This window comes from Bos indicus x Bos taurus, chromosome 18 (genome assembly GCF_003369695.1).
Source record: "Bos indicus x Bos taurus breed Angus x Brahman F1 hybrid chromosome 18, Bos_hybrid_MaternalHap_v2.0, whole genome shotgun sequence".
Lineage (NCBI taxonomy): Eukaryota > Metazoa > Chordata > Mammalia > Artiodactyla > Bovidae > Bos > Bos indicus x Bos taurus.
The window spans coordinates 55,087,088-55,101,637 of NC_040093.1; the positions used below are offsets into that span (position 1 = coordinate 55,087,088).

At 50.9% G+C, this 14,550-nt stretch overlaps 1 protein-coding gene across 8 annotated transcripts in view; it reads left to right on the plus strand.

Moving 5' to 3' along the window:
- MEAK7 (MTOR associated protein, eak-7 homolog) overlaps nucleotides 1–14,550 on the plus strand; it is a 71,875-nt gene that overhangs the window by 35,808 nt on the left and 21,517 nt on the right. For 4 of the 8 annotated variants that reach the window (XM_027513901.1, XM_027513902.1, XM_027513904.1 and 1 more), the window contains exons 1-3: nucleotides 2,876–2,892; nucleotides 4,858–4,999; nucleotides 14,225–14,406. In XM_027513901.1, the coding sequence (XP_027369702.1) occupies nucleotides 2,878–2,892; nucleotides 4,858–4,999; nucleotides 14,225–14,406 (339 nt within the window). In that variant the 5' untranslated portion in view covers nucleotides 2,876–2,877. Of the gene's footprint in view, nucleotides 1–2,869; nucleotides 2,893–4,857; nucleotides 5,000–14,224; nucleotides 14,407–14,550 lie in introns of those variants that run through there. The other 4 variants (XM_027513906.1, XM_027513908.1, XM_027513905.1 and 1 more) reach the window with 4 other exon arrangements.

Sequence of the window (14,550 nt, forward strand, 5' to 3'; positions counted from 1 at the left end):
CTTATCTTCCCAAGCCTCTCCTCCACGACCACACTCCCCCCTCACGACTGTCCCCTCCCCTCAATTTAATCCTCCTCCTCCCCACTCATTCAGCGGGTGGAACTGAGTGATAACGGACCAGCGGCTGAGGGCGTGGACTGTGATGCTCACTGTCGTGTCACCACGCCTGGCCTGCAGTAGGTGGTCAGTACTGTCTGGGCACTTTTGACCAGCAGGGCTCAGCCCCACAGCTCCATGAGCACCAAGGTCAGCCCTGCAGCCTGACAGGTCAGGCCTGTTCACAGTGCATCGGGAATCCTGGACAGCTGAAACTGACAAAGGCAAAGAGAGTTTTCATACGATATTGTAGAACGGTGGAGTTTGGATGAAACTTTAAAAAAGCAGTGTTTCAACAGGCTTAGGGCCAAACAGAGCCAGGTGGGAAGGGGCCAGCATCCGGTCTGGGCTGCAGTGTGGACCCGGCTCCTGTTCCCATGGGAACCACGGAGTTAGGAGGGCTATGGACCATCATGGTCAGAAAGCACTTATCTGGATCTGTGCTTCGGTTGGAAATCCAGGCTGCTCCTGTGTCAAAGTTAAAATTCTCCCATGGCAGAAAGTTTCATTCTGAATGGTTTTATTCTGAATGGTAGAATTGCAAACAGCAAAGTTTCTGCTCATCTGTAATTTTAGAGTTCAAAGTTTCTTTTTGAGTAAAACAGTCATGACACAAGAAAGGGGGTTGTTATGACGCTTTACAGTGGCAGCTGCGTTTCCTGGAGAAGTGCGGTTCCTTGTAAACTTGAGGACAGCGAAACCTAGCAGTTGGTTTTATCTGTGTCTGTTACCCTGCCTGATCCTGTGATACCATCTCTGTCTTGGGGGCAGGATAAGGACTTCTGTGCTGATTGTTCTATTGGCTCTGGCTGGAGGAGGGAAGGATCCTGTTATTGGGGTCTGGCCCAGATCAGGGGGCTCTGGGGACGCAGAGGGAAGTGGGTGGATGCAGGCCAAATCTTGGAGGTAAAACAGATCAGGAAGTAATGGAACATGGGGAGAGAAGCAGCAGGAGGGGCCTGGGGTGGTTTCAGGTCTCTGACTCAGGCCTGGAAGGTGGTGGCCAGCCCTTAGGAGGGAGGAGTTTGGGTTTGGCTGGGCTGAGTTTGAGGTGCAGCCTTGTGGATGTATGGGGTCAGGGTGCAGGCTAGACTATCAGTTGGACGTGAAGGCTGAGGGGTCTGCAGCACAGACAGGTGGGAAGTGAAGTCACCAGGAAGGCAGTCAGTGGAAGGAAGTGACCTCACGGAGGATGTGTGGAGTATAAATTATCGGGTAGGGGTGGGGGAGGAGAAAAGCCAGGGCTGATGACCTAGATCCCCAGGAAGGAGAGTTTTTATAAGGCAGGAATGCTGACTGTAAACTCCTGCATGTAAGGACTGGAAGTGCCCTGTTCAGTTCAGTTGCTCAGTCATGTCTGACTCTTTGCAACCCCATGAACCGCAGCATGCCAGGCCTCCCTGTCCATCACCAACTCCCAGAGCTCACCCAAACTCATGTCCATTGAGTTGGTGATGCCATCCAACCATCTCATCCTCTGTTGTCCCCTTCTCCTCTTGCCTTCAATCTTTCCCAACATCATGGTCTTTTCCAGTGAGTCAGCTCTTCGCATCAGGTGGCCAAAATATTGGAGCTTCAGCTTCAACATCAGTCCTTCCAATGAACACCCAGGACTGATTTCCTTTAGGATGGACTGGTTGGATCTCCTTGCAGTCCACAGGACTCTGAAGAGTCTTCTCCAACACCAAACTTCAAAAGCATCAATTCTTCCGCGCTCAGCTTTCTTTATAGTCCAACTCTCACATCCATACATGACTACTGGAAAAACCATAGCCTTGACTAGACAGACCTTTGCTGACAAAGTAATGTCTCTGCTTTTTATTTATTTATTTATTTTTTTCTGAGATGAGCTTCAGAAACAAACTTAGGGTGTTCTTTAAGAATTCAATTAAATTTTACATTAATATCACATAACAGCCAAAGACCTATCTAAGAGATGAGTCTTACTAGATGCAGACCTCCATTAACAAACTGGAATTTAACATTTTTTGAAATATCTTTTTCTCCCTGAAGTTACCCTCATTTTTATCATATAATCAAATTAAAGCTGGTTTGTTTGCAAAATAGGTCTGTTCTCACTAACTTTGGTCTGATGATTTATATAACTATGATTGATTATAGACTTTTTATTTTGCTGAAACATTTATAGAGTCTCAGACTGAACTTTTAAAAAAAAAACAGGGCTGGGAAACACACCAAAGGCTTATCACAGATTTTGCCTAATAAATCTAGGTGAATTCTTCCATTTTTAAGGTTTCAAAAATTTCTTGAGATTTTTGAACCCATGAGATAACCTTCCTAACTCATTTGATAAACTTACTGGAAACCTAAGAATTTCCAACTTTTGGAGGAGTCAGATAGAGAGAAAATATAATTGTTTTGTTTATAACGTTTAATTTTACCAAAGTATTGTCATAATTAGTTTGAGAGGAAGGTTTTCCCTACTCCCTGAAAACATAAGATTCAAACCCATAATTTTTCAGATAGAAACCATAAAAGTTATAAGCATATTCGGTGGTTCATTCAGTCCTTCTGTTAACTTTTGTGAAGTCATCAGGTTTTCAATTCTAGGTTGGTCATAGCTTTCCTTCCAAGGAGAGAAAGTGAAAATGAAGTCGCTCAGTCGTGTCTGACTCTTTGCCACCCCATGGACTGTAGTCTATCAGGCTCCTCCGTCCATGGGATTTTCCAGGCAAGAGTGCTGGAGTGGATTGCCATTTCCTTCTCCAGGGGATCTTCCCGATCCAGGAATCGAACCCGGGTCTCCCACATTGCAGGCAGATGCTTTACTATCAGGTAAGCGTCTTTTAATTTCGTGGCTGCAGTCACCATTTGCAGTGCCCTGTAGATTTAGTGAAAGGGCCCCTGCGGCCGGGTTTCAGTGGTTTGGGGAATGAATGGAAGGTTAATAAATCTGGACAGCAGTCCTTAGACATTATGGAGTGAAGCTGGGGTGGAGGGCATGGGGGTGGGCTACGGTGGGAGAAGCTAGACAAGGCCTGAGGGTCAAGGAGAGTTAATTTATCAGGACTGGACAGACTTAAGCACAGAGGAACCAGAGATCAAATTGCCAACATTCTCTGGATCATCGAAAAAGCAAGAGAGTTCCAGAAAAACATCTATTTCTGCTTTATTGACTACGCCAAAGCCTTTGACTATGTGGATCACAATAAACTGTGGAAAATTCTTCAAGAGATGGGAATACCAGACCACCTGACCTGCCTCTTAAGAAACCTATATGCAGGTCAGGAAGTAACAGTTAGAACTGGACATGCAACAACAGACTGGTTCCAAATAGGAAAAGGAGTACGTCAAGGCTGTATATTGTCACTCTGCTTATTTAACTTCTATGCAGAGTACATCATGAGAAACGCTGGGCTGGAAGAAGCACAAGCTGGAATCAAGCTTGCTGGGAGAAATATGAATAACCTCAGATATGCAGATGACACCACTCTTATGGCAGAAAATGAAGAGGAACTAAAAAGCCTCCTGATGAAAGTGAAAGAGGAGAGTGAAAAAGTTGGCCAAAAGCTCAACATTCAGAAAACTAAGATCATTGCATCTGGTCCCATCACTTCATGGGAAATACATGGGGAGACAGTGGAAACAGTGTCAGACTTTATTTTTTTGGGCTCCAAAATCACTGCAGATGGTGATTGCAGCCATGAAATTAAGAGACACTTACTCCTTGGAAGGAAAGTTATGACCAACCTAGATAGTATATTGAAAAGCAGAGACATTACTTTGCCAACAAAGGTCCGTCTAGTCAAGGCTATGGTTTTTCCAGTGGTCATGTATGGATGTGAGAGTTGAACTGTGAAGAAAGCTGGTCACCGAAGAATTGATTCTTTTGAACTGTGGTGTTGGAGAAGACTCTTGAGAATCCCTTGGACTGCAAGGAGATCCAACCAGTCCATTCTGAAGGAGATCAGCCCTGGGATTTCTTTGGAAGGAATGATGCTGAAGCTGAAACTCCAGTACTTTGGCCACCTCATGCGAAGAGTTAACTCATTGGAAAAGACTCTGATGCTGGGAAGGATTGGGGGCAGGAGGAGAAGGGGACGACAGAGGATGAGATGGCTGGATGGCATCACTGACTCGATGGACGTGAGTCTGAGTGAACTCCGGGAGTTGGTGATGGACGGGGAGGCCTGGTGTGCTGTGATTCATGGGGTTGCAAAGAGGCGGACACGACTGAGCGACTGAACTGAACTGAAGCACATGAAAATGCTCCTGGAAAGGACTGGTAGAGAACGCAGGCCGAAGTGAGGGTTCCCAGGAAGGGGTAGGGTCCGGGCTGTGGGGGAGCAGAAGTGGAGGGGACGGGGAAGCGGGAGCCCAGGCTCAGGGATGGGAGGCTGCGCCCAGGTTAGTTGAGGGGAGTGGAGGGGTGCCACAGTGGGTGGAGGGTCCCATTGCTGGGTGACCTGCCTCTCATTGGGTCTCCCTGGGGCCCGCTCTCGTCTCTCCCAGCTCCGCCCTCATCCCAGCCACACCCCCGCTGCTCCCACAGCCGCGGGTTTCTTCGCTTCAACCCATAAAACCCCGCCATCCCCACGTGCTCCCTCCTGGCTCCTCCCCTCAGCCCTCAGCCACTCTCTTCCCGAGTCCGCTTCCAGCTCGCTTCCCAGCTCCTCCCCCGGCGCGGCACCTCGGGAGTCCCACCTCCTTTCTTCCTGCATCTGGCCCCGCCTATGGCCCCGCCCTCACCACTCCTGTGCATATCCATTGGCTGGATTTTTATTACGCTCCGCCCCCTAGACTTTCACTCCTGCGACTGGGACAGAGAGCTGTCTGTCAGCGCCGTCGCCTGGCAACGGGGTTGGGCCGCTCCAGAGGAAAATCTGGACTGCAACCGGAAAGGCAGATTCGGTGGACTCGGAGGAGGAGGGCCAGGACCTCGGTGAGCGGAGCGGTGGACTTGAGGCTGGGGGTAGGGGAAGGTCACCGGCCTGGGGGCCCAGAGGGAGCAGCCTGACCAGCGAAGTGATGGGGATGATGACCTTCGTCCCGGGAGCAGTTAGTGCCGGGGGGGACCTGGGCCCTGGCCCTTCCTGGCAGCCGGTGCTTCTGCCTTGGGGTGGAGTGGGGAGTGATAGGGGGACAGCTGCGAGGGAGGATCTCCCCGCTAGGTCAGTTGGAGCACAGAATTACTCCTCTCCTACTTTTCTTTTCTTTTTTTTTGTATTTTTATTTTATTTATGTATTTATTTTGGTGGTGTTGGGTGTTCGTTACTGTGCAGGGGCTTCTCTAGTTACGTTGAGTAGGGGCTACTCTTCATTGTGGAGCACACGTCCTGGGCGCATGGGCTTCGGTAGCTGTGGCGCACGGACCTAGTTGCTCCACAGCCTGTAGAATCTTCTGAACCTGGGACTGAACCTGTGTTCCCTCCATTGGCAGCAGATTCTTTATCCACTGTGCCACCAGGGAAGTCCCTGGCTTTTCTTTAGAGAAGAAAAGGATTTACATCCATCCAAGAGTTCACCCCAGATTTTATACCCAAGGTGTAATCCAGGAGCAAAGGATACTAGTTTCCTGCAAGTGAACAGTCTTGCAGCAGAGCTGCTCTCCTGATCAGAATATAGGCCTGCTCTTTGTCTGTGGGCAATGATGTGTTTGGTCCCTTTGGAAAGAGGCTATGGCTTTGGTGTGGTGGGAGCATCCAGGCCTCAGCAGGCCTAGCTGTAGTTCCATTTAGCTGCAGCAGCAAACCCTGGGAACATTTTCCAGGATATACGATCTTGATTTTGTTGTAACTTACATTGTGTTGTCTAAGTGAAAAATATTCCCTGGCTTTCCATCCTTTTATATAATGAGCACTTCACTATTTTTGTGACATCTCAGAGTAGTTTTGTAGGGTGGTATATAACACAGAAATCCCATTAAATCATTGCCCATCTTTTGAGTATCTGCTAGGGTGTATTGGTTCCTCTTTCAGCTGGCTTAATTACGCTGCCTTCATTATTCTGTGCTGACTTTAGATACTGAAATTGTACATTCCTTATCAACTGTGTCACTGGACCATAGTATCAGTTGCTCCCAAAAGATGTTGCTGCTGCTACTACTGCTAAGTCGCTTCAGTCATGTCCAACTCTGTGCGACTCCAGAGACAGCAGCCCACCAAGCTCCCCCATCCCTGGGATTCTCCAGGCAAGAACACTGGAGTGGGTTGGCATTTCCTTCTCCAATGCATGAAATCCTCTCCTGCTTTTCACATCGTTGAGGTCAGAGGGTTCCAGGCCGATACTTGCCGGAAGGTCCCTAGGATGGAGGCCAGCTGTCAGGAGGGAGAGCGAGAAAGCTGTGTAGACTCGGGAAGAACTGTGGAGCATCTTCGGGAAGAGGCGAGGTGGGGGGTTGTGTGCTGGAGTGTATGCTGGGTTGGACACAACCTACTCGCTTTGTCCCAGGAGAGTGGAGCTGATGGCTAAATTCAGGGCAAAGAGGAGAGGAGGAGAAAGTGTCCCCCTGCAGATCAGTTACCAGGGCTCCCTGGAGGGAGGGAGGCTAGCATGGCTCAGGAGCGGGACAGGTCACCTTCTAGCCAGCAGGGACTCTGCGCAGCAGGCGGCTGGCCCAGGCTCAAGCTGACCCCTCCCAGAAGGGCTGCTGGTTCTGGGATGTAAACAAAGCTTGATGCAGATGAGGTGGTTGGAGTCTTCCCAGAAAAGGCGTACTGAGGGCCAGGTGACTGCTTCCAGGACCATGCTCCCTTGGAGGAGGTGGGGAGTCCAGGGTGTCTCCTGAGGATGGGAACCTTCGGAAAGGCCCTGAAAAGAGTCTGAGCCATCCTTGGATGCCAGCCAGTTTACTATGGTCCATTCTGCAGGAAAAACAGCTCCTGGCTCCCTCCCCAGCACTGAGGGGTTTGTTTCTTCCAAGCTGGGCCGTTCCTCTTGTTGCAAGGCAGATGCATAGATCTGAGTTCAAGGTCTCAGATCTTGTTGCTTTGAGCTCATGTGTCTCCTCTGGCCTCCAGAACGCTGAGTTAAATGCCCTATGTTACCTCATTTAATCTTCTCCCCTTCCCCTCATTACAGGACTGGAGGCACTTTCCCTGTTTTATGAGGGCTGGAAATGGCTTAGTAACTTGCCCACAGTCACACCAACCAATGTCAGAACTTGAACTCAGATCTATAAATCTTTGCATCCCCTGTCCAGAGAGGCAAGCGCTATGGAGGTCAGTGCACTCCAGTGCCGACCTGCTCTGCCCCTCAGCTCCACCAGTTTCTCATCCCCAGCCCTCCTGACATTGGGGGCGGGGTACTCTTTGTTGTGGGGACTGTCCTGTGCATTGTAGGGTATTTAGTAGGACCGCTGGTTTCTAACCACTAGGTGGCAGCAGTGGCTAGAACCACAACCTCCCTGGCCTTGACAAGCAGACATCATTGCCAGCTGTCCCCTGGCAAACCACCCCCAGTTGAGAACCACTGGGGTTAGCAACCTTCAAGGAACATCTGGGTGTGTCCCCTTGACAGAGAACATGATATATGTAAACCTGCAGGAGACTCAGGCCAGCGCTGGGTGGTTTTATGGACAGCTAGTGATCAAATTGCCAATATCCGCTGGATCATAGAAAAAGCAAGAGAGTTCCAGAAAAACATCTATTTCTGCTTTATTGACTATGCCAAAGCCTTTGACTGTGTGGATCACAATAAACTGTGGAAAATTCTGAAAGAGATGGGAATACCAGACCACCTACCTGCCTCTTGAGAAATCTGTATGCAGGTCAAGAAGCAACAGTTAGAACTGGACATGGAACAACAGACTGGTTCCAAATAGAAAAAGGAGTACGTCAAGGCTGTATATTGTCACCCTGCTTATTTAACTTATATGCAGAGTACCTCATGAAAAACGCTGGACTGGAAGAAACACAAGCTGGCATCAAGATTGCCAGGAGAAATATCAATAACCTCAGATATGCAGATGACACCACGCTTATGACAGAAAGTGAAGAGGAACTAAAAAGCCTCTTGATGAAAGTGAAAGTGGAGAGGGAAAAAGTTGGCTTAAAGCTCAACATTCAGAAAACAAAGATCATGGCATCCAGTCCCATCACTTCATGGGAAATAGATGGGGAAACAGTGGAAACAGTGTCAGACTTTATTTTTCTGGGCTCCAAAATCACTGCAGATGGTGACTGCAGCCATGAAATTAAAAGACGCTTACTCCTTGGAAGGAAAGTTATGACCAACCTATATAGCATATTCAAAAGCAGAGACATTACTTTGCCAACAAAGGTCCGTCTAGTCATGGCTATGGTTTTTCCTGTGGTCATGTACGGATGTGAGAGTTGAACTGTGAAGAAAGCTGAGCGCCGAAGAATTGGTGCTTTTGAACTGTGGTGTTGGAGAAGACTCTTGAGAGTCTCTTGGACTGCAAGGAGATCCAACCAGTCCATTCTGAAGGAGATCAGCCCTGGGATTTCTTTGGAAGGAATGATGCTGAAGCTGAAACTCCAGTACTTTGGCCACCTCATGCGAAGAGTTGACTCATTGGAAAAGACCCTGATGCTGGGAAGGATTGGGGGCAGGAGAAGGGGACGACAGAGGATGAGATGGCTGGATGGCATCACTGACTCGATGGACGTGAGTCTGAGTGAACTCCGGGAGTTGGTGATGGACGGGGAGGCCTGGCGTGCTGCGGTTCATGGGGTCGCAAAGAGGCGGACACGACTGAGCGACTGAACTGACTGACTGCCAGGAAAAAAAAGTCTGTTGCACGGATCAAGGTTCACCCAGGACTGTCCTGTGAGAAAACCATTTCAGGGACTGAAAGTTCAGAAATGTGCATTTGGGGAGAAGTAAGGACACATCGAAGGTTTCAGTTCCTTCCCAAAGTTAATTGAAGAGGCTTCAGGCCTGATTCAGGTGATGGCGTCCAGGCAGGATGAACTTGGGAACGCTGTACCACTGCCGTTACTTCATCCTGCCTTTCGGGGGCCTTTTTAGCAGGAGGCGGGGCCTCCTTAGAACTGTCTTCTCTTTTTAAATTGCATTCACTTATTCAACCATTCAGCCGGTTTTTATTATTATTATTACTTTTATTTATTTTTAGCTGTGCTGGGTCTTAGTTGCTGGGTGGGTTTTTCTCTAGTTGTGGCGAGCGGGAGCTGTTCTCTAGTTCTGGTGCTCGGGTTTCTCATCTCAGTGGCTTCTTTCGTTGTGGAGCATGGGCTCTAGAGCACGCCGGCTTCAGCAGTTGCAGCTCCCTGGCTCTAGAGCTTGGGCTCAGTAGTTGAGGTGCACAGGCTTAGTTGCTCCGCGGCACGTGGGGTCTTTCCAGATCAGGGATCAAACTCGTGTCTCCTGCATTGGCAGGCAGATTCCTCACCACCGAGCCACCAGGGAAGCCTCCTAGAACTGTCTTGAGATGTGTCCTCTCACCGGTGCCCTGTGGACACCCAGACTGGTGGGCTGAGGGAGCGTGGCCCGAGAGGCTGCCCTTGTCCCAGCTCTTCTTGACTCCAGGCCTGTGGCTCCAGCCAGGCCTGTGGCTCCGGCTGCAGGCTGCCACACCCCGTTCTCCCTCCTCCTGGAAGGAAATCCAGTGTTGCCGGCTGCCCCGCTTCTGGGCCTTTCCTGGCATGTCCTCCAGGCGCGGCCCTGAGCTCCTATGCCATGGGCTGCACGTCTCCTTGCGTTCCCCGCCTCCCCCCCCACCCCCCGCCCCGGTCCTCCCTGCAGGCGCCTCGCCCAGCCTCCGTCCTTTCCCACGGGTGTTCAGACCCCCTGGAGGCCAGGCTTCTGTCTCCAGACAGCAGCGGATGAGACTGTTTATGGTGGATCAGAGGAGGGGGCTGGGTAGAGGTAGAGGAGCGCCTGCCTTGCTCTGCAGCCGCCTCAGGCGCCCTCCCCACACCAGACCTCGCCTGGACAACCCTGGGTTTGCCCTGCGCCTTTGTGCACTGGGTCTGCTTCCTGGGTGAGCCCCTCCGGGTGCTGGAAACCCAGCCGGAATGTGTCCTTCAGGACACGTCCTCGCCGCCCCGCTGTGTTCTGCTCACCCCCTCCCCACTGATCTCCACAGCGTTTGCTCCACGGGACACTCCTGCAGGCCCTGTCTGAGGCTTCTGTCTGCTTGCCCTCTGATGGGGCCTAGCCCAGGCGACACTGTCATCTGTGGAAGGACTTAGATGCCGTGCCGGTGTAAGGAAAGCCAGCGTCCTGGAGGCAGCGGGCCCCGTGACCTGGGGGGACAGCCCCCGGCTGCACTGGGTCCTCAGCCGTGGAATACCTGGGGACGTCTGAGGAGAGGCGTTTACGGGGCAGTGGGCTTTCAGCCCCAGCCATCCCCCTTAAAGAGGCTGGTAGCCCCCGAGAGAGCGATTCCTTGGTCCAGAGACAGGAGGCCGCTCTCCCAGGATGTGGGGAATCTGAGGTGCGGCATTTAGAGGCATCATCGTTGAAAGGGCTGGAGGTGGTGTCAGCTGGATCCCCCGTCCCGTCAGCTCTCCCTGGGGACCCAGGCGCCATGGGCTGTGGGGTGCAGAGGTGGGGAGGGGCCGGTCACCGGTGGTGAACTGAGGGCACTGATCTAAGGGGCCCCTGAGTGGCTGGGGCCTCAGGGTGTGTCTCCTGGGGGCCGAATGTGGGGGACCCGGGCCAGGCCAGCCTCCTGGAGTTTGCATCAGGATCTCATGAGGTGGTGGGGAATGGGCTGTCCACCTGAGGGGCAGGCGAGGAACGACAGGCCTTGGACCAGCGTGTCCGCGTGTCCACATGTGCCAGGCTGGCTCGGGTGCCAGCCGCCAGGTGGCCTTGGGGCAGAGTCTCCTTTATGATTTTCAGATTCTACGGGTGGATAAGTCAGGCATGACCCTGGGGGTGGGTGGGAGGTGGAGGTGGGGTCCAAACAGAGTGAGCAAGGAGGGGTCTGTGTCCCTCAGGGCAGCAGTCAGTTGTCTGAAAGTCAGGAACGCTGGGTAGTCTTGGAACCCGAGGCTGAGTAGATGGTGAGGTGTGCAGAGGTGGGCAGGAGGGCCCTCCGAGCCAGACGGGGGGCCCAAGGGAACTGCTCACGGGGACTGGCATCTGATGTTCCTAGTGGACCACACGCATCTGACAGGTCGGCCTTGGGAGCCCACCGGGGTGGGCACAGCTGTCAGCTAGCCTGGAGGGTCCAGCTCTGAGGTGGAGCTGTGCTCACATCTTAAAAACACCTGTTCAGAAGGCAGTCATCTGTCCTAACATGTGAGTCATGGGCCTTCTCTTGTCACAAACCTTCAGGTTTTCTAGAGGAAGTAAAAAGGTGTGATGACCTTTGGTATGAAGACCCTGAGAACAAACTGGAATTCTTAGAGTGTATTTTTATACACTTGCATTTTCAGGATTTCAGCAGGATAACAAGATAGGGATGCAGGGAAGGTTGAGGGATAAGTTTTCGGTGATTTGATAAATTAACAGAGATCTTGAGAGAAATCTTGAATTGCCCTGCTTGCGGAGGGTATGAATCTGAAAATATTTTTGACTAAAGCTGTTGTGGATTTACCAGTAATGTAAGCAAAGCGGAGGTGGCAACAAGCAGAAGCAAAACCACAGGCAGATCAGGTCACTGTGCTGGGTCCCAAAATAACCCACAGCCCCCTTCCCGGTCAGAACAGTGCAGATGGCTCATCTCCTCAGCACGTCCTATGCGATCAGGTGGTTTCTTGGGCTCTTAGAAGAGTTGACAAAGAGGACGGGTCTGCCTTGGCAAGGCCACTTGGGCTGTGCCCCCCGAGGGAGACCAGGCACCAGCTGGTGCCGCCCCCTGTATCTCAGAGATAAGGAAGCCTCTTGCAGACTGGAACCTGAGCCGGGGGCCGGAGGCTTTCCTTTTCAGCTCTTAAGCTGCTGAGAAAGCTGAGAAGTGGAAGCATGTAGATCAAATGGCCTGTGAATGACAGCCCCAAACTGCATCGTGTAAGCCCCCGTTTCCAGCAGCCAAGTGTGTTGGAGCCCTCCTAGGAGCCCTGTGCTGGAAACCTCCTCTGAAGGGCAGATACCCTCCCCTGCCCCACAATGGTGGGATTGAAAATAGGGAAGAATGTTGGAGAGCATGTGGAGAAATGGGAACCCTCACGCTTTGCTGCTGGGAATATAAAACGGAAAACAGTTTGGTAGTTCTTCAAAAAATAAACATTAGGTTATACGACCCCACAATTCCATTCCTAGGTATATCCATCCCCCTTCCAGTTTGAAAATAGGGACTCAAACAAGTACATGTACACATATGTTCACAGCACCCTCAAGATAGAAAATAGCTCAAATGTCCATCAACAGCTGGATGGATAAGCCTAACACAGTATCTTCATAACTGGAATATTACTCACCCGTCAGAAGGAATGAGTCCTATTCATGCTACAATATGGATGAACCCTTAAAATGTTACACTGAGTGAAGAAAGCCAAGCCCCAAAGACCACGTGTTGGATGATTTCATTCACACGAGGTGTCCAGAACAGGCAGCTCCACAGGGACAGCGTGTTAGTGGTTGCTAGGGCCTGGGGAGCCTGGAATGGGGTGTGGCCCCTAATGGCTGTGGAGTTTCTTTTCGGGTCATGGAAATGTTCTGGGTCTAGAGGGAGGTGGTGGTCTCACCACACTGTGCATGTACCAAATGCCACTGAGTCACTCACTTTGAAATGGGTCATTTTATGTTGTTATGTGAATCTCACTTCAGTAAGAAGAAAGGCCCCACATGTACCCCACTTCCTCTTGAGGTCTGTGATCCACGCTCCACCTGGATTGTGGACAGCCTGCCCCCTCCACGTGACCTGGGGGGAACCTATGGGCTGTTGCTTTGTGGGGGTGCCCCTCTCCCCAGCAGTTTGACCTGGTGGGTCCCAGATGAAGTCTAAAGACAGGAGTTAGGAGGTTGTGGCCCTCTGCCTCCTACGTGGTTGTTTCATCTCGGATGTGCTTTTCTGTCTGAATCGTGCATCGGATTGCGCTGGACCCCTTTCTGTGATGAGGTCTGGGACCCAAATGCAGCCCCTGGGCCACCTGCCTTTGGCTGCCAGCCTCTTTTAGTATCCCTCCCAGAGATGAGGCGTGGGCTGGGTTCTCACAGCTTTGGTCAGTGTGCACCATGATCCCATCCATCTGAGGTTGGGCTGTGACTATTCCCACTTTACGAACGAGGAACCTGGGGCACAGAGAGTTTCGGTCACTTGCCTAAGGCTGCCCAGCCACCAGGAGAAGCCAGGATCGCAAAGGAAGAACGTGTCCCACGGCACTTCTGCTCTGTAGGTGATATTTGCAAGGTGTTGATTTTATTTAAATATGTGTAATCATCCACCCTTATGGATTATTTTTTCAACTCAGGTTTTTAAAAAAATGAATATTTAGATTAAAATCCTGATTTTTCTACCTTTTAGTTACACTAGCTTAGAAACTATTTTGGAACAAAGAAATCCAGACGGTTGGCGGTTATGAGCAGGCTTTGAGAAGGCAGAGGAATCTGATTGAGTTTTCGCATTTTATTTGTGTCAACTAATTTGTCCCCTAGAGAAGGAAGTGGCATCCCACTCCGGTATTCTTGCCTGAAGAATCCCCATGGACAGAGGAGCCTGGTGAGCTACAGTCCATGGGGTCACAAAGAGTCGGACATGACTGAGCAACTAAAAAAATAATAATTTCTACCACATTGAAACACTACATAGGTCTGCATTTTTGCTGCATTTTGCAAGTAAATCAATGTTGCTTACTTTGACCATATAATTATTGACATTTGTTTTCTATGATGGACATATTTGGGGCTTCCCTGGTGGTCCAGTGGTTAAGATGCCACACTTTCAACGCAGGGGGCATGGGTTCAATCCCTTGTGAGGGAACTAAGATCCCACATAGCATGCGGCAATAAAATAAGATAAAACAGCAAAATAGTTAAAATATATATGTGGTTTAGTCGCTAAGTCGTGTCCGTCTCTTGCAACCCCATGGACTGTAGCCCACCAGGCTCCTTCTGTCCGTAGGATTCGCCAGGCAAGGATACTGGAGTGGGTTGCCATTTCCTTCTCCAGGGGACCTTCCTGACTCAGAGATCAAACCTGGGTCTCCTGCACTGCAGGCGGATTCTTTACCGACTGAGCCACCTATACATATTTGATTTCTGTCTCTAACGGGTGTGAACTTCTCTCCTGCAGAGTCCCACCGGCCACAGGGACAGATGGGGAACAACAAGAGTTGCCCAGGACAGGAGTGCTCCTCACGGTTTCTCCCCGCGGAGCAGGCCGAGGTCAACAGGCTGTTCGATGCTCTGTCGTCGGAGAAGCTTGGCTCCAGTGCCTCGCCCAGATCCTTCTCTCTGCAGGCACTGAAGGCAAGGGTAACAGCTGGGAGTTCATGTTTAATTTGAGCAGGAGTCAGGCTGCTGCTGACCCTCAGCTCCTGAAGGCAGGTGTGGGAACACGGAGAGATGTGTTTTCCGAGAAGAAACAGATCGGACCTACTTTCAGCCTTGTGGGCTCCG